Source organism: Hippoglossus stenolepis, chromosome 11 (genome assembly GCF_022539355.2).
Source record: "Hippoglossus stenolepis isolate QCI-W04-F060 chromosome 11, HSTE1.2, whole genome shotgun sequence".
Taxonomy (NCBI): domain Eukaryota; kingdom Metazoa; phylum Chordata; class Actinopteri; order Pleuronectiformes; family Pleuronectidae; genus Hippoglossus; species Hippoglossus stenolepis.
The window spans coordinates 4,566,742-4,587,049 of record NC_061493.1 but is presented as its reverse complement, the minus strand read 5'-3'; the positions used below and the strand labels follow the sequence as shown (position 1 = coordinate 4,587,049).

Below are 20,308 nucleotides of genomic sequence, written 5' to 3'. Positions count from 1 at the left end.
TCTTTTTCTATTACACACCATTCATACATTATCTGCACAGCGGTCAGGGGCAGTTTGCGGTGCAGTATCTTTCACAAGGACACTCAGAATGCAGACTGGTGGTCCCGGGGATTGAACCACCAACTGGCATAAATCACAGCTGCACACACGTCACTTCAGGATCTTTGTACAGGTGAGTTTTAAAAGGTGAGTTCCCAGCAGGGCACGTGTTGAGGACCAGGACAGTTCAGTAACAGTGCTACTAGAATGTTCATATTTTATGTTGACGTGAATTAAAATGATTCCTCCGGAAACCTGACAAGAGAAAACAATTTCTGTAAAATTTAAAAGAGTCACACAAACAGCCAAATTCCATAATATATTCTTTATTGTTCTTTGAAGTACCAAAGATCAAAGTGAAAAAGTTAAGGTCATGATGCCACATTCAGTATAGACAGAATAATATCATGCAGATAGTAGAGGGTTGCTTTCAATTTCTCTCAAATGTCAGGAGGTCTCCATCTAATCACTTCATGTTCACTTCCACTCTATTGGTTCATTTTACTAGTTTGTTCGATCAAATTAGATCATGTTTGTCTTTTCGTCACGTCTTTCCAACAACCAATAACAGTTCAGAACGAACAAATCCAGTGAAGAGCATCTTTAGATCACAATCAGACGAGAGAAAGGAAAAAACCTGCTCTTCACTTTCAAACTGGAATCAGTGGATTGATCTGATTACAAAGACTAAGCTACACAGCAGATATTACAGTACAATATTGTATCTACTAAAGCACACGTAAAGTAACTGTTGTAAAACACCACCTGTTGTACATGTTTATACAACAGGCGTATATAAAACACCTGCTTCCAAACACAGTACTGTGCTAGAATGCAACGCTTTTATGAAATACTATACTGCCTATACAAAAATCTACAAGCCTTTATTTTAGTATTCACATATGAGGTTTGTTAAAAGAAATCAACAGCTAATATGTGTTTGCATTTCTTTGACATTAATCTCCAACATGGCCACAGCACAGTAATAAAACAACAGAGAGAAACATAACAGATGGAGTGAAATTAAATAAATAATACTAATATACTCACAATAAACGCACAGTATTAGTGGAGATGTCAAAAAGATTTTTCGAACTAATAAATGCATGGAGTTTAAACATAGAGAAGCAGATGAAAACATTAAGACACTTAATTTGCAGGTTCAATATAGAATCATCACTTTTAATAGTAGAGTTCATTGGTTGGATTAGTTATGATGTGAAAAATGCAAAATTCAAAAGGGAAATACCGGCAAATTAATTAAATTGTTGTTAACAAATTAAAAAGTGTAGAGGTAATGAACTGAGCTGTTGTTTAGTAGAACTCCTAACTTCATAACAGCTTCCTTTACAAATGCAAATCAACACTACATTCAGCGGGGTATATCAATAAAAGTGTATAATAATAATAAAGCGCATTGTTTATTTTGAATGTCTTTACTACTAGAGTAACTCCCTCGTCTGTTATCTACATAGCTTTATCTTTATTTCACCTTTCTACTTACATCTCTTCAGCCTAAACTGCTAAGGTGTCTTAGAAACATGGTAACATTGTAAAATACTGGTTTTGTTCCCGCTGTCTCAACATTACAATTGCTTATATACAGTGTCTTTCCCTGTTAGCGTTTGTGACAAAAAACACAAAACCCGGTTTGTAATGGAAGTGATGGTGGAAAACCGCACGTCTTCACGTCCTAGGGACCCCACACAACAAAGCAGCACACGCCGAAAAAGAAAAAAACAGCAATGTGAAATGGATTTTCAGCCCACGTGTTCGGCGGCCCCGCGTGTTGCAGTTATTCACAAGACACGCACACGACGAGCACCAGAAGCTGTGAACCACTAAGATATTTAACAATGGTTGGAATGTACAGGTGAAGACGCAGCTACGATGAGTTATAACTGTAAAATCTGTTACAGCATCCCTTCTACCCTGGGTCCATCACTCATGTAAAATGATCAAAGAAACCAAAGTGCTGATTTAGATCGTGAGACAGGTCCAAGAAGCAGCTAACTCTATCCAGGCTGTATAGGTGGATGTGGGGCCCTTAGGACGTCACCATCACTATCGATCAGTTTGATATCAAAACTTGCCTTTTAAGACTTTGTCTCACATCCAACTTTTTTTTATCTGTCAATGAAGAAGCCAAAAAAAAGGACTATTCAATTTAATCTACAAAATGTAAATGTCACGTTATTTCAACAAAGAGTAAAAAAGCAAAACATGTTCTCCCTCAGTATCAAAGGTTCAAGATGGAGAATGTTTCATCCAGCAAAGAAACAAAGTGAAGTAGAATGCACGTCAGGTTCCACTCAGATATGTGCATTCAAAGGCAAACAAAACAGAATGTAAAATTCCTTTTATATTTCTTAATTGTATTTTTTTTGCACAGCCTCCATTGACACATTTTTGTGTACTTTCTTAACCCATATATGTATTTTAAGATTATTTATCTATTGATTGAATAATATCCGTATTCATATCTATACAGAGTCTAGGCTCTTACTAGGCTTCACAGTTAAAGCTTTGATTGCTTCACTTCTTTTCTCAGACTCCCAGTGGTTCTCAAGTCCACACAATGATCGATGCATAACAAAGAGCATATGTGTCATTTTAATGCAGACAGTGTTAAACAGCAGGAAGGACCAATCAGAGATGAAGAGGAAATTGAAACAAAGGTTTTTTAATGTGAAGCATCAGCAGGAAGTCGTTGCGTTTTTTTATCCTTTCAAAAAGATAAATTGATTTTGTAAAATCATTATTTGCCCACCTGCTACTTTGAAGCTCTGATTATACTTTTGAATACATCCATCAATAATGTGGTAAAGTCTAACAGAATAAAGAACATTTCAAATAATGTTTAGTATTTGCTTATGACACAATAAAAACACATATCTTTGCATAAACCTAATAGAAATATGAGTAAAACCTGCATTTTATTTGTTTCTTTGTTGGGTTCAACAGATCTCCTGGATTCCTGTGCACATCCAAACTGAACCCTCCCAACACCTTTACAGCTCCTTGGGCTCACCGTAGTCGTTATACATGACAGTGAGCGTCTGCTCGTCGCAGGCCTTGTGCACGTCCTGGCCCATGTCCGCCCAGTTCAGCCCGAAGGCCTTGGTGTCGGTGTAGCGGCAGGACAGGAATTTGAGGGACATCCTGCGAAGGCCGATCTTCGGCTCCTGGAGAAGACCCTTACACCAGTGGGAGAGCTCCTCTAGCTGGGAGAGGATGAGGTTGGCCTTCCTGTTGGAACAAAAAGTACACAGGATTAATGTGGGTTAGCTTTTATCACTTGCACGCAATATCATCATTCAAAACCCTTCAACAAAAAAACGAAAGAAAAACGCCTTTTCACCATATTGCATGTACATGTATTGAGATCAGATGAATACATCATGTACACAGGAGTGTTTCTGCAAATTGCTCACAGGCAAAATATACATTCCAATATGGTTGAAATGAATATTTGTTACTTTACATAATGGAATCAAGATCCCCCTGATTTAAAAAGTACAACCACCTGTGACCTGGTCTGACAAGGTGGCTGCTGTGTGTAGACTGTTCTTCTCTGCAACAAAATGATAGTGAACACCTGCATTTCTCCTGCAGCTCCTCTCGTGCTTTTTTTTCTTTGCATCAGAATGCTTTGTACAAAGCCGCCCTCTCCCAGTCCACACATCCCTCACACAAGTCGAGCGGCTCGTCAGCAACCAGGCAATGCAGCGCAGTGTGGGAAACGGCCGCTGCCAAAGCGCCTGGAGGAAGGTGGACTGGACTCCCAGCGTTGATGCACATCAGCCGTCAGATACACTCGACTGTCGGCAGTCCATAAATCACACTGTCCATTCAGAATGACATCGCTGCTCGACAGAACCTAGAACCGGGCCCGTCCACCGCTGCCTCCTGTCCGAGGGTGCTCACGGGGTAATCTGGACCGTAACTGACACATTCCAGCTTTAACCCAAAGCACACAGAGGCCGCTGGAGGTCCAGGCAGGAATGATGAAAGCAAAAACAGTGGAAAATATGAATGAATGAAAAAAAAAAAAATGAATGGGTTTGCCCTGTGGAGGAAAACAAGCCAATGGTCGACTGGAATACTGCGGTGAACCTGTCGTTTGGCCAAACCAGGCCAGCTGAGAAATCATCTCCATTAGTAACCTGATGCACCGAGTTCACATAAATACATCTCATAGGGACACGGAGCGCAATAAATAACCACTGAGGCCGATGCAGCCTGTTTGGCCCTCGTGGTGAAACCTTGTCAAAAGTTTGTGTGAAGTCAGACAGTGGCAGCAGGGGGGAGATTTCCTTCATTCCACACACACTTTGTCCTCATTCCTCAGCCAAACCTGCACTTTTTACTGCACCGCGTCCCCATTCTGACAAAACCACAGGTCTGCTGGACGCACCGGAGCCACCACGTCCACAGCTCACCATCACACTGATGAGCTGACGACACATCAAAGCAGCTACACGGTCAATGTGCGCCGGTGAAAGGAAATGAATCAACACACTGACTGGCTGAAAAAAAAAGGACATTTGTCTATTCATAAATGTTTTTACCATTTCCTTCAGTTTCATTTCCCAGCACACTCAGTTTAAGATGCCAAATGTGCAGGTGAAAGCAAACCATGTTCAATGAATCATCTTAGTCTCTCACCTGGTTGTCAGGAGGTTAGACCTGATGTCGGTCTGATGGCGACGATGACAGTCGAGGAAACAATGACAGGCAGGTGGAAACGTGGAAAAACAAAGATGGCCGTGAAAAGGGAGATGCAGGCAGGGGAGGTAATGAAGCTGGTGAAGTCACTGGTGAAAATGATGATGAACACAGACTGATGATGGTGAGGATAAATGCAACAGGTAGGGACAATGCCAGGTGCAAGTACGGATGCCAAGACTTAATAGAAGACTTGATATAGACTTAATAGATAATATGATGTTTAAAAGCTTGAAAAAAGCTACTAAACTGACCTTATGGTGACATGTTTTACTCTATACTGCTTGGGCTGTTGAACATTAAATTTTAAGCTATATCATACTGCTGTTTGAGTTGGGTAAGGGTTATCTAACCCTTACCCCTAACCCTAACCCCCCACATGCCAGCAGTGGGGTCAAAAGAGTCTACAATGCACATCTGTGTATATCGACCACAGACTGTATAGCTGTGTCTCAATTTAGAGGCTGTATTTGAAGACCGATTGTGTCACAGCGGCGTGACAAGACTCTGCCGTTTCAAAGGCTCCTTCAAATCTGGCTGCCAAATTCGTCCTTCCATCCCAAAGAAACAAAGGCTTCAACGGGTGGGTCCCTCAGTGGGTCCCTCAGTGGGTCCCTCGGTGGGTCCCTCCCGGCCCAGCCTTTATTTTCAAATGGCGGTAATGGCGCCGGCAAGCAACGATACGTCCAATGCTTGAGTATCACGCTTTAATTCAACCGAATAACTAAGGGTACACATAAAAAAACAGAGGGGTGTTAAAGCTTTCTTGTTATTTTCAACTTCAGCTCTGTTGCTAGGCAGCAGAAATAAGGACAGGACGAGCTGGTGGCACGGATCATGAGTCGTCATATTGGTTGGGCCTTCAGGGTCTACTCAGCCCATGAGGGTGGCGGTGTTGAAACCCCCTGAATTGAGACACAGCTTATACATAGATGGATGAAGTGTCTCCACTTCTTACTACTACTGATTAATAATTAATTAATAACTAATTCAATCTAAACTTATCAGAAAAATGTGCACTTGGACATATACTCAATGTGATAAGAACTATACCTAAAATGACAAAAAACATCTGTTTCTCATAAATTTTGAAGTCTACTTTGCATTTTTAGTTTAGTTAATGTGCCATCTACTAACATGGAGGAGGCCAGACTTATTAACTACTGCAGCCAGCCACCAGGGGGCAATCAATATGCGTTGGCTTCACTTTGGGGGAGCTGTCATGTTGTCTATCTTGACACAGTCTATGATGACTTTTTCACATGTGAGTCTATTGGCAGAGGACACAGGTGCAGCTTGTACTTTGAGCCTTTGTCCTGGTTTTAACAAACATGATGTTCTGGCCTCTGCCTGTGGATGTGGATGGGGTTTTGGTTTGATGTTGACAGCACTCATAAGATTAAATTACACAAACATAACATCAACTTTCTCTCAAAAAATTAAGTCACTGTTACTTTGGATGATTTTCTGTCAACAGTTCTCTTTGGAAAACACTAATTGGCTTTTTATCAATGAGGGAAATCTTACAACTTCCTCAGGTTTTGGGCATGCTGTGAGTGTATGTCATCTCCTGAAGACTCTTGTTTTTATGTATGTATATGATTATATTTATTTTTGACTCGCAGTTTGCTCTGGATCTGGACCTCCATCTGAAATAGAACCAGCCAATAGAAACAGGCAAGAAAATCTGTTCTGTATTTGTAACTTGTGTGTTCCAGTCTCTGTGGCAAGGTAATATCCCCTTGTCAAACTCTCATTCAAAAGATAACCCACAAGGACTCTTGATTTGTGATTTTGTCAAAGTCTTTTGTTGTTTTCATTTTTAAACTTGGCCCTGACTGACACACTGTAATAATACAGACGCTGCAGCCTGTGGATTCCTCTTCTGTATTTTCACCTCCTGTCTTATACGGACTCCAAATCAACTGCTGCTCTGTAAATACTCTGTATGCTGCACTGCATTTCCTGCTCTGTGTTGTACGTGTGCGTGTTATTCTGGAGAAAGAATGTAGCCTGTGCTCTGCAACAGACCACGGTTCCTTTCAAATCGGCCAAACACTTTGGGTCAAACGTATTCCTGCGTTATTGTTGTTGGCGTAATTTGCAAACTATTTCACTTATAGAGATACGTGAGGAGCAACATCCTTCTTGAGGTTTCCTGGCTAATAAGCGCTTTGCACATGTTAGTGGATTGTTTTTGGAATCGGAGCGTGTTTTGAATGTCATACGTACATATGGACACTCAGCAGGACAACATCCCCTTTGGCAAATACATGTCGACACAACCATAACAATTTCAACAGCCTCAGGGTTGTTTTCTGCTCTGGAAACTAGAATAGTTTAAATGACGTCAGCCTCATTGTGGGTCTGTCTGTTGATACTGGTAGTTCTCTGCCACGCTGTCATTCAGATCATTCTTCTGAAACCTCTTCGTGTATCCACTATTTTGCCACACATTTTTCAGTGGTTTGAGGAAATCATGATATTTATTTGGTTAAAATAGAATAAAAAATGTGGTTTGTTATTCTTTCAACATTCCGCCGGGTCCAAGAAGCAACGGTTGTCACCATGAATCCATCGGAGCGGAAAATAGCCTCACACAGAAGATGTGAGCGTGTGGTGTTGACTGTGCACATAAAGGCAGGCATGTATATACAGTGGCATAATCACGTGTAAGAAATATGTACATGTTCATACATACGGACAGATATGGTCACACTTACATTTACATTTGCATGACAATTGAGCCCACACACACAAACACACACACACTCAAAATATTATGTTTGTCAATGTTTTTATACGACACTGGAAAATGGAGATCCTGTTTCTCAATTGTGGTGAAATTTAAGCAACTAAATCACTTGAGGTTCACTCTATTGACAGTTAGTGGTTTTGGTTGAACGTAGAAACAAATCAGTCCTGTCAGGTGACGTTTCAAATATTCAACCGCGACCACCATCTTTCCATTATTTTCACCAAGTGCTCTGAGTGTGACTATAAAAATGTTTTATCACTTTAGTTCTCCCAAGCTGATATTGTAAGGAAAACAAATAAAACATTTTTTTATATACACAATGATGGTCTTTGGGTACAATCATCTTTAAAAAATGTCACAAACAAAAGGATACAGGTTCTGGATTGACATTCACTCAGTTGCATACACAGGCAATATACAGTAGGTCAATTGTACACACACACAGACACACACACTGAGGTTGGGTCAAGGCCGGTCTGCTGGGCATACAACCAGTACCCATGCTCATGCACACAAGCACAATGGACTATCCACCTGCAGCAGTGTGCCAGCAAACGAGAGGGAGTAAGAGCTCAGGCCAGCAAATGTGAACATAAACAGCACAGGCTCAGCTTTCCCCCAAATGAATGGACCGTATACACCTCGGTGCATTTTGCTGATAATAAATTCAGTTCCTATCCCCAACCTTCCCCAAGCTTCAGGCATCACCATCCCTTGGGGTTTCAAAGTGGGTCTTTCTATCATCCAGCACATCTTCAGGATTTGGTGTATTGACACACAAACAGGATTACAATATTACTGACCTGTGATTGTCTATTTCTTCAGTCTCTTTAAAGTAATGTGTCCAAATTGACTGTTTAATCTTTAGTAGAATTGACCATTTATTTTGAAACCCAAAGAACGGCTACAACTGGGCGGCAGCACAGCGACGCAAGACTGACTCTTCGTTATTGTTATAAAATCAATACAGCTGATTTGTTCAAGGCCTCGTATATACTTCATCCTTGGTGTGGGTAGGCATTTATATATAATCTGTAATTGAATTATATGTATGGAGACGCTTAAGGTTGAATTGCAGATAACACTAAATACAACTTTCCACGGAAAACAACAATATTAACTAAATGAATTAGTTAATGTGTGTTGAATTTGCTGCTGCTAAAATCTAAATGTCATAGCTGGAATATGTGTATATATATATATATATATATATATATATATATATATATATATATATAATTGAAAGATTGTTGTTATTCCTCTATTCTATTGTTGTTAACAGCAGACGGTAAAATGTGCCAGTAGTGATGTGTGTATTTTAAACCTGATCATTTCCAGTAACACTGTAATAATCCACTTTTAGACTCGATTGTTTATCTGTTTCCTAGCTCAGTTCTGCAATGAAAAAAGAAAAGTCATTCAGTCAAAGCCGCAGCCTCTCCTAGTGAGGGCAGATGAGGTAATTTTAATGGTTAAGTAATACCATAACAATGTATTACTGATACTGATAATGGGAGATGTTTCCTGGAAATTAAAACACAAATATGTTATACTATTCAGGATCACACTAACCAATAAATCACTGCTGGACGAGTGGCTGAAGGGCATGTCTTTCTTTTTTTTTAAAACCGTGTGTATTTTTGTCGTACTTTTAACTATAAAAAGTCAGAGAGCAAGGTAAACAGTCTGCTGCGATTATGACTACGATTTCCTGAGAGAAACTCCAACCATAACAATACTTATTATTGCAAGATCTCCTCTGATTAGAAAGACTGTCATGTAAAAACAAAAAGAAAAAAAAAAAAAAAAATCTAATTACTTTCAGTTCATCAAAGGGCACAGATTCCAAGCGAGGACACGGTCGGGATTGCGACGGCCATGTTCGAGGATTTTCTTTCAGCCGAAACATCTCGCGTTTCGGAGTCAACAGCCACGCGACACGCCTTACATGATGAGCGCTCAATGTCCTGCCCCTCGGCTGAAAAAGTGTGAGGCCTGGGTGGGACACCATCGCTGTAGGTTCAGAGTTTGAATCAAAACATCACGCGATGGCTGCATGTAAAAAAAGTCCTGCGGCTGGATGCCAATCGGTCTCGTCGGGGAGATTCGATACGTTTCTAAAAACATCAGATCTGAATAACTGCTGCCGCGAGAAAGATAAAGCCACATTTGTTCGTTCATCTGTTTCCCGATATTGTTTACTTGGCCGATATGAGTTTACATTGAGTCAGAGCCGGTGCAGAGTTCTTGTTATCTGTATTTTGACTGGCTAATGAAAATCTGCTTTGTTCAGCCCTCAGTGTTTGTGGCAGAAAAACTGGGGAATTCTCCTCATAACAAGTTGAGCTGATCCAGAAGGATGAAACTGTGTGTGTGTGTGTGTGTGTGTGTGTGTGTGTGTGTGTGTGTGTGTGTGTGTGTGTTTGTGGTCTGTAAGTTTGTGTGTGAGCTGTCATGAAGAACAAAGGCTGGCGAGACTCGGGACAGACTTTGCTGTCCTGGATGATTTTTAAATGCTGTCATAGCACAAAGCTTTGTGATGTGATTAAAGTGCATCAGTGCAGTTAAAAAAAGGAGAAATAACATGTTTGTGGGTTTTAAGTTAAAATCATCATCAGGTGGTGGAGGTGACAAGAAATTGATCATTAGCTGATTGATCATTAAAGCGATCTTGCATACCTGAATGTGTTTTTTGGGCTGTAAAATAAATGGTGACTGTTCTTTGGTGTAATAAAGTAATGCTGCCTTCAATATCACGTTGATTTACATATTACAAAAAAAAGCATTTTTTGAATTTTCAGGGAGAGACAGTGGTCAAAGGTCGGTGATGACAAAGACGTAATAACAAAATAATGACGCATAGTAACATTGCAGCAAGTCAATGGTGACCTACAGTTCAGACGTAATAAAACAGAAAAAACATGCCTCCATACTGCTTGTGTGGTGTCATCCAAGTGTCGGCAAGCCTCGACATTTATATGCAATCGAGGTGCAATCATGGACCCTCGGACACACCATCATGTTGCTACGTCCGCTAGCTTAGCCACTTCTGGTAAAACATTTAGGCTTCGTTTTGATTCGAACATGAATGTCTGGGCTTGCAGACACCACACGAGCAGTTTATGGAGGCATGTTGTGTTTTATTACCCCTGAGACTCCAGAAGGGTTTTGTGGACTCAAACACTTCACCCACCCCTCCATCAGTAAAGTGGTGAGTAGATAATGAGTGCATTTTCATTTCTGGGTGAACTATCCCTTTAAATGTTGCTCTGGATCTGATAGATGCAGTATAATGGTGGATATTGTTTTAGGACTTGTCTTAGGACACTGAATACTGTCATGCAATCAAAGCAGCACTCAACTTCAAACAATCACATTTTAATATGTAATGAAATTTGCTTTGCTGAGTTAGAAATAACTTTCTGGCATTTCCTCTTCTGTTAATCTGATTTTACATTCTGACATCCACTGGAAATACATCACACACAATCATCTCTGACTGTTTCTGCCCATTTAGATCCACTATCTGATCTGAGCCGTGTTAGGGTTTCTGATTATTTGACTCTGCATTAAGGATTTAGGGCGTATTTTGTCAGATTTGAACCTCGCCCTAAAACTGATCGGATCAGCTAAAACTACCAACATGTAAATATAAGGAAAAAACAAAATTTGACCCATTGTAATGGGCAAATGTCCAAAAATCCCAAATAGAAATTGTAGAAAGTTTACACAACTTAAATCTGAAACATGCTCATAAGTTCAAGACTAAGCCTGCAGAAAAACCTCCTGCTCACTGTCTCACTTTCAATGATTTATTTTAGAATTTTTGCTGTGAGACCATCATGAAAAAACAAGCACCGAAAAGTTGCAAATAAATCACAGCAAGCAAGACAGTGCTTGTCAGTCCATGTCACTTAATGGATGTGCAGAGGATTTTTCTGCCCTGAAATAAGTTCATGATTGCCTATGTATGTTTTCCTCTGACCAATAACATTTTAGGGAACCTTATGTAGCAGAGAATTTAGGTAAACTGGTTTATACTAAAACTGAACGAGGACAACTGGAAACTGATAAAAGGCCTCTTTTAATCTTCCATCTCTTTTTAATATTTTATTTTGCTTGAAAAGTGTGTATGAAATGTACTTTATAAATAAAACTGCCTTGCCTAAATACAAAATACATTGCCATAGCTACCCCAGCACAAACTTCTAGCCTGGCACTGTTAAAGATTCAGATATGTCTGGGTTGTCTGGTTTGTGAGACGATTAGGTCAGAAGAGAATGAAGAAATGCAGAAACAACAACAAACACTGACTAATCACGGCAGCAAAAAACAACGAAAGCAATTGAGTTTCATCAATAAATTCCATAACCCTGAGGAATTATGTGGGTCAATGAAATAGTAGCAAGTCTGCAGATGCTCGCGGTTTATCAGGCCGACTATGCCGTGAGACTTTATACCAACAAACTATTGGCTGAGGTGCAGTCACAAAACCTGGCCAACATCAATACTTGATACTTGAGGAGTCCGAAAACTTTGCATTCCCATTGTTTTGGTAAAAATGATATCAGTAGTGTTCCGTCTTGGCTTGAGTGCAACCATTTACTGTATCTGCTGCATTTGTTTTTCCCAGTGGTCGCATAACGTCAGAGAAACAAAGTGTCTGACGCTGCAGGAAAGTTGTCAGCGCTGATTCGCAGCCATGGAGCCGTGAGGCCATTAACCCCTCCGTCTGCCCGCTCCCTTGGTAACAGTAGACAGCACACAACTCCGGTTCGTCACACCAAACCAGATACGTAGGAAAGTCTAATGTTCATTTGATGACTTGGCTAAACACACCGTGTTTATACTTCCTTCCCCTGTTGCTAGGCCTCACCTTGAATGCACTTCTCCGCTGCTTTTCCAGCTCTGAGGTGCCTTTATTAACATTAATCACCCCTCCCTTTAACCAAATTGGGGGGCTGTTAATCTAAGTGTATTTTAATGGAACACTTCAGAAGCAACTCCCTCAATTACATCAACTCTTTCCAGCGTGGTCCTTATTAAAAACAACCTTTCATTTGGGGGGGGGGAGACAGACAGAGCGAGAAACAGAGAGAATTAAGGGAGCCTCGGCTAATCAGTTTCACCTGCCAAAGTGAAAGCGCACACCACAGACTGCCGTTTTAAAGTTTATTTTATATCGGACACATGGCTCTATTTATAAAACATTAAGCCACAATTTAACATTACGGGTGCTTATCCCGAGTTTGGGGGGGAATTCAGGGGCCTCCCTGGCTGTGCGTTGCTAAGTGACCTCGTTGAAGTCGTGGAGGTTAAGCTCGCTCGGCTTCTCAGTCCGTTTGAATGAATTCCCCTCACAACGACTCACAGAAACAACAGACCACAATCAAAGGCAGCACTTTAGAAGCCGCGAGCCGCACATCTGCCCACCTTTGAGAGTCTAAACAAGAGCTGGACACCGCCGGGGCTTTGAATGGGCTGGCACCATGGAGACTTGGCTGCGTGAGCTGTTGTAGGATGTGTTTGTAATGGTGCTGGAGGAAGAAAAAAAACATAAAGGCGATACGGAAAACAAATCACAGCTCGCTTTGTAAAAAGAAATGTGTGAAGGAAATTCTCTGGGGAGATAGGATTACCTTTTGTTTTGGTTTTGTTTGGAGAGAAGAATACAAATGCGGCCCTCTGTCATGTGTATCATTCTGAGCAGCACACAAACAGCCAGACACAGTTCAAGACTGGCAGGGGAACACAGTGGAGCGTTTAGCAGCTAAAGGCCTCAGAGGTTGGTGGCTCCTTAACTGGTGTTTGTGTAAATAAGAGAGTATTTGTGCACAGGTCATGTTGAGGATGCATTAGTGTTGTGTTGAGAAAGCAGCGTTTGACAGCATTGGCCCCATTGCAGCACCTTTCACACACTGGATCTAATGCAGGGTCAGGGTACGATTGTTCAGATGTGACGTTCTGAAAAGAGAAGTAAATAAGTCTGGTAGCTTTTTAGAGCGTAAACGGTGGAGTTAACAGCTGATTCTAATCCAATACACTTTTTTTCCCCAGTTCAGTAGCTGTCTGTTCTTTGTGTGTTGAAAAAGAAAAACCTGGTGTTTACGCACAGCCCTGGCTTTGTAAACGGGAAGCAGAAAAAAGTGGCTTGGACTGAGCCACCCGACGCTGTTCAAGCCAATCAACAGAGATGGTGAGTCTGGCACATGCAAACAGATAGTACCGGTTTAAAGATGTGTGCATCGATGTGCAGAGAGAGGAAGTCGACCTTTGGAGGCTTGAGGGCGCATATAGTGCGTCAAAGAGAGCCGAGGAAGAGCCAGCGAAGAGAAGAATAAAATGGAAAAAGAAGTTCGTTGACGAGACCAGAGCTACGGGTTGCGTTAACATTCACAACATAAGCACATTTCATATCAGTCATATATATCAGTCACTAGGCCAAAATATGACATAATGGGTTCTTATCCTGAGTTTGGGGGCCTCCCTGGCTGTGCGTTGCTAAACAGCCCGGCTGATGTCAGTGAGGTGAAGCTCACTCAGCTTCGACTCCTTAGGTTTGAATCCATCATCCCTTTGCTGCATATCCTCACATTTCTCTTCCCTAACTTTCCTGCCTCGCTCCACTTTCCTTATCATAATCAAAGCCCCCCCAAAAAAACCTTCTGCTTATGCTTTGTGATAGCTAACATCCAATTATCGGTTAGCAAGCAGGTGCAGTTACACGTGTCACATTTGTGTGTCTGTAACATGACATGACTTCCCCATTTGTTTTCATTTCTAGTCAGTGGTGGTTTTTGTCTATCTTATCATTCATCTTACTTCAGTAAAATGTTTGAGTACTTCCCCACTTACTTCTTCAAATTATAAAAGTAATAGGAAAGACCTTTAATTGTCTTCCAGTGGTTCGCTGCTGATGCTCGGTCAAACCAAGCAATAGTAACGTTATTGTGTGTCAGTTCAACAGCAACATTTTAGTAAGAGGAACAGTAACAGTCAGTCGGTGATACGATACCACTGGGGATATTCTATCTTTTTGCTATTGAAAATAAACCCCAGCAATGTGCTAGGCCATCTCTCAGTACCTTCTGACCTGTCTGTAGCACTCAGCCCTGAGCCCATTCATTCTTACTGAAGACATAAATCTTTTAAAATCGGTCACAAATAGATACTTTCATTTTTTTTTAATAATTTCCTTTTGGAAACACATGTAAGACGAACCAATGTTGCTTTGGCTGTTTTCAACGGATTTATTGAACAGGAGAAATTTTGAAAATTCTTTATACTTAAGCCTCAACAGGCAGTTTTAATGATTTATTGAGTTATGAATTGATTGGCACAGTTGATTATATGTCTGCGACAAACAGCTGGACTCTGAGTGAGCTCTATAAATCACTGTTAGTATTGGAGGAGTTGGTCACAGGCGGTAGGGGGTAAGCAGTCACTAATGGAGCGTATCTGTAACCTCAGTCCTGTCCAAATCTGCCATATGTTTAATTTTTATGAAGTGCAAACAGCTAAATCAGTGTACTGGCTTTCCAACATATTTGAAATTGCTGGGGACTATTTCGTATGTTTTATTTTATTTTGAAAGGACCGTCTGCCGAAACTCGAAAGTGGTGTTCACACTAAACTGTGATCCAACCCAGACTCTTGTTGCCACTTAAATCCTGCAGCCGGGCTGTGAACGTCAATGTCAATCGCACAAGTTCAGTACGACAGATTACATTTTGTTCGTAGGAGGGCGGCAAACCCGTCCCTGCAGTCTTTTGGTTTTATGTATCATGTATTGTATATTATGTCAAAGTCTGATTCAGGACAGACCCACAAGGTTTGATATAATGTTGCGTCCATCTGACAAATTGGCCATAAAGCTAAAGTTGATGAGCAATTTGCTTGAAGGAATGCACATTTGTGATCTGAGCTTACACATCAGGAATGTGGGTATTTCTGAAACACTAACGGACTCACTGTATTTGTCATTTTCCTTTCTTATCCACAGCAGCATCAAACAAAGAGGCCTGCTGCGAAGGTGCACAACCAAACCACTTACCAAAAATTCATCATAGCCTTCTTAGCACATACCCACTGTTGCTTTGTGTAGTGAGAACAACAACAATGGCGGAGACGTGTTTGCTAAAATGTGACGTGTGATGTTTCCGGTTTGTCTGTGTCTCATCCGGGTCCAGGTCCAGGTCCAGGTCCAACGCTGTGTCCCTTGCTGTAATTGTGGATCTCAGATGGTGGAATAGATTTACTACGATGTGAAACAAAGTTTGTCTTTTGGACGGCATAAAGCAGTAAGTCTAACGAGGTGTGGACCTAACCCCTAACCCTAAAAACAACTTTTCCTGTACTTTTCTTTTTTACCCTTATCGATGCCTCACTAAAAGTTGTGATAGTGAATAAAATCACATTGTTGTCTGCTTGCGACGTGAAGGTTTGGGTCGGATTTGGACATTACATCACAAGCCACATCCCATTTCACAATCAGTTGGACCAGTTGAGCGGAGAATAAGCTCAATAAGCAAGTTCACAATGTCTCTGATTGACATCTGGGCCTGGCAATGCTTGTTTGAGCGTTTGTTGTCATTTTTGTGTTCACGTCCGAACAGAAAAGAGGGCAAAAATATCTAAGTGTTCAAATCTGAGCAGCAAATAGCGTAAAGCGATAACTGTACCTGGGTCCCAGCTCGTCCTCGCACCTCCAGGTGAATTCACCGAAGCTCTCGTAGCGCTGGTTGTAGTGGTAGAGCACACGGTGCAGCGTGGGGGCGCCCAGGTCCATCAGAGTGTTGTAGGCCGTCTGCTGCTCCTTCCCACTGGTGTAGCCGTTGAACAGGTTATAGATCTTGTCGGCTATTTCTGGAAGGATAAAGATAATCAGAGGTCAGCGACTTTAAGCGACGCTCACTCCATGCGGTATCACGGAAGCTGCAGATGACAGAGTATGAAGTAATGGTGGATGTCAGTAAACAGCTTACTCGTGTTGAACTGAACTGCTCTGTTGGTGCTACTGGATACCGAACAATCCTCCAGAGAAGAGGAAGGAAGAAGATCTAATGTTACTGACTCAGCTTTCTTTGGACAGGACAATACTTGCTGCTATTTTGGAGACGCTGTTTGGGCTTGATGTGCTTCTTCCCCTGGGTGGAGAATGTTTCCGTCCACTAATACTCTGCATCATAATTTATGTCCATAAATAGTGTAAATCAGCCCTGTAGCCAGAGGAAACATAGTTCCCTGATGGGCATCTGGTTCTCCTGGCCCATTTTTTTTTTGCAATAAAAAATAAAGGGATAATAATAGAACTATTGTCAATCTTTCCATTGTTTTTTTTATAACTATATTGCGAGAGGTACTTGCATACACTTACTGTAAACACTGTTTGTCCTGTTACTTGAAAATCAACTTTGGGAGGTTGAAGTGCACATGCATTAATGACTGTGTTATTTTATGATGTCTGCAACAGACAAACAACAAACTGTGCCCTTCAAATGAGATATAACAATATTGTATTTGGTCATTTAAAACATGAGGAAAATTCATGTAACCAATTCAATTTCCCTTAAGAATCATGGAAACATATCTGTCATGCAAAACATGTTAGTAACTGTGGCATATGTTGACATTTTCTTCTTTCCTGTATCACTATCACCTCAAGCGTATGTTCCATGCTCAAAATTGAATCTCTGTGAGCCACCTGCGACCAGGACTGAAAGATGAGTCACCCCTCCGACTTTAGTCTGCGTCCCTTTCCTCACCTTGAGCTTTGACGTCATCCACAGTTGGACACGGAGTTTTGATGGTGACCTCACTGGGACTGGAACGGCGCCCTGTGTTGTCTACTGCCCACAGCCGGAACCTTCACACATATAAACACACACACACACACACACACACACACACACACACACACACACACACACACACACACACACACACACACACACACACACACGGCTGAGTTATATCAAATATAAATAAAAATCCAATGATCGTGAGTGATAAAGTGTTTTTCAGTAAGGATTTCTCTTCAAAACAAAAACCCAGTCACTTGTATGTGCGGTGATGGAGTTTGATGAATCTGCTGAAGCAACATTACATCAGCAGCAGCAAACATCTGACAGCTGCCTGTGGTTCCTGCTGCTGTGAATTCAATTTGAAGAGTCCCCTCGGCGGAGATGAGAGCCTGCGTTATCAATACAGAGCTTTCACTGACAGGCACATCTCCACAGAGATCATCAGCTGTCACTGAAGGGATATCCCCACCTAGTGGCCACACAGGATCTTGCATTGTCCTGCAGCATCAAGGAACGAGGCAGCCACTCATACGGTGGTAAGAGAACGCTTCTGTGACAAAAGAGACGTTCATGCTACAGACTTTAAAACATTTCAACCTTTTCAAACTGAGCTGTTTTGAAATATATTGATTTTCAATCAATTTTATATATCTATTGATCTATATATTTATCTATCTATCTTATTTATTATAGCTTTTGAGGAAATTGCAATTGTTTGTCAGTATCTTGTATTTTTCTCTTAATTGTACAACACCAAATTGCTTCGGGATTAATAAAGTTGTATTGCATTGTATTGTATTGTATTGTATTGTATTGTATTGTATTGTATTGTATTGTACAGTATTGCATTTCATTGTATTGTATTGAATTAAACTGTTTTGTATTTATATAGTATTGTACAGTATTGGATTGTATTGCATATATTGTATTGCACTGCATTGGATTATATAGTATTGTCTTGTACAGTATTGCATTGTATCGCATACATTGTATTTTATTGTATTGTCTTGTATAGCATTGCACAGTATTGCATATATTGTAATGCATTGCATTGCATTGTTTTCTATTGCATATATTGTATTGTATTGCATTGTCTTGTAACTACTTGTATTACATTGTTTTGTATTGTATTGCATATATTGTATTGTATTGCATTGTCTTGTATAGTATTGCATATATTGCATTGCATTGCATTGTACTGTACTGTACTGTACTGCATTGTGTAGTATTGTTACACATCTTAAAAGACTTCAGATGCGGTTGCAGACTATGGGTTTTCATGTTTTGTTAACACATACGAAACTATCTCTCCAAAGGCCTGTGCACTGCTCTGCAGGGAGAGATGAGGCCTCAGCTCGCAGAGATGAATGGGCTGCCAGGCAGGACAGAGAGAGCAGAAGCACCAGTGATGCTGGTATGAAAAGGGCATGTGTAGCCACTCAGTCAGCCCACATACATCTAAACTGTTTGGAGAGGCTCTATCCCCGGGCCACTTGCCCCCCTTTTTTTTATATTTGCTTTATACTCTCTTTCCATCTGTGTTTTGCTCTTGATCTTTCTCTTCCCTCCTTTTCTTTCTTTGTCTCTCCTCAAAACTTTCTTTCGCTGTCTTCTGCTTTTCTTTCTCCACGCTACCTTTCTCTTCCTCCTCTCTTGCTCGGGCTTCACTCCTGGCAAGCTGTAGTTGAGATAAGTGTCAGCATGTGTATGAGAGCATCCGGTGTGTCCGTGTGTGTGTGTGTGTGTGTGTGTGTGTGTGTGTGTGTGTGTGTGTGTGTGTGTGTGTGTGTGTGGGCTTGAACAGCGTCTTGTTCACTGAATCACATTGTTAAACTTCTTTTCTCTGCAGACTCATATACCACACCATTTAGCATGGAATGAAATCGGCCTTTTCTTGTCTTACTTTTATGTCATTGTGGGAACAAACATTATTCTAGAGTCAAATTATTATTTCTGTGATCTATACAACACTTTATACTAGACCAAAAACTGACCTTCACTGTAACACCTACTATTTTTGTACTGATGGAAGAGATGAACTTACAGCGGGCAGGTTTCTGACAGGAAATGAAATGTGTGCAGTGTGAGACATCAATCAACCTGTGACTTTGAAATGACATTTAAACTTCGCAAGGAGAAAAACAAGTCTAAAAAAAAAAAAGATAATTTTCAAACTCTGAAGAGCTCCTTCATTTTATTTGTGCAATGCATTGTTTAATGATAGTGTCCATTGAAAGTACATTCAAAAGTTCTATGAATATTCCTTTTGTGACTTTTCCACAGTGAACGGATATTATGTATATTGTGAAAATGGGACATTTCTGACTGCACCAACACAAATATAGCAACAGTACAGAAACTTCTATTAGTAGAGATTTGGACTGATGTCCAGTGGCTTGTTCAATTATCAGGTTGTTTAGTTCTCATGTTGATGGAGAAACAAAAAAGAAACTTACATGTACGTGGTGTCAGGTTCCAGGCAGCGAATGATCATACTGACTGAAGAGGACAGCAGGTTGGGGATGTCCCCCAGCATCACACATGGAGACCTGGCCCCAGACAAGATGTCGTCCACAAAGCTCAGTAAGGTTTCTGCAGCAGAGAAAAAGACAGGGGTACGCTCCCATTGAGAAGAATTTCATAAAATGTTTCATGCATATTTTAAGAAAATGCAACTGGAGGTTAATTGAATCAATAGCTCAGGGTTGCAAAAGAATGTGTCATAAAATAAATAGTGATTTAGCCATTTGAATCAGGTTTCTCCTGTTTACCAAATCAGACGGTTGGGCAACTGTTTTAAAAAAACAAACAGACCATTTAGCAAATTCAAGCTTTTAAACTACTCTGAAGTAAGGTGAGGACAGTCGCTCTACACTTCACCCGGGGCAACTGACGTACAGTATGTGAAGCACAGGCGCATGTCTGTTATTTGAAAGGGCTGATAAAAATAACATTAGACATGGCTCTCTGCTCTGTAAAC

The 20,308-nt window shown here is 40.9% G+C and overlaps 1 protein-coding gene across 6 annotated transcripts in view; it reads right to left on the bottom strand.

Moving 5' to 3' along the window:
• Positions 1-349: 349 nt before the first annotated feature.
• astn1 (astrotactin 1) overlaps positions 350-20,308 on the bottom strand; it is a 423,848-nt gene continuing 403,889 nt past the window's right edge. For all 6 annotated transcript variants that reach the window (XM_035171471.2, XM_035171474.2, XM_035171470.2 and 3 more), the window contains 4 exons: positions 19,785-19,920; positions 17,290-17,390; positions 16,207-16,390; positions 350-3,288 (listed from right to left, as the gene is read on the bottom strand). In XM_035171471.2, coding sequence (XP_035027362.1) covers positions 3,051-3,288; positions 16,207-16,390; positions 17,290-17,390; positions 19,785-19,920 — 659 coding nt within the window. In that variant the 3' untranslated portion in view covers positions 350-3,050. The remainder of the gene's footprint in view (positions 3,289-16,206; positions 16,391-17,289; positions 17,391-19,784; positions 19,921-20,308) is intronic.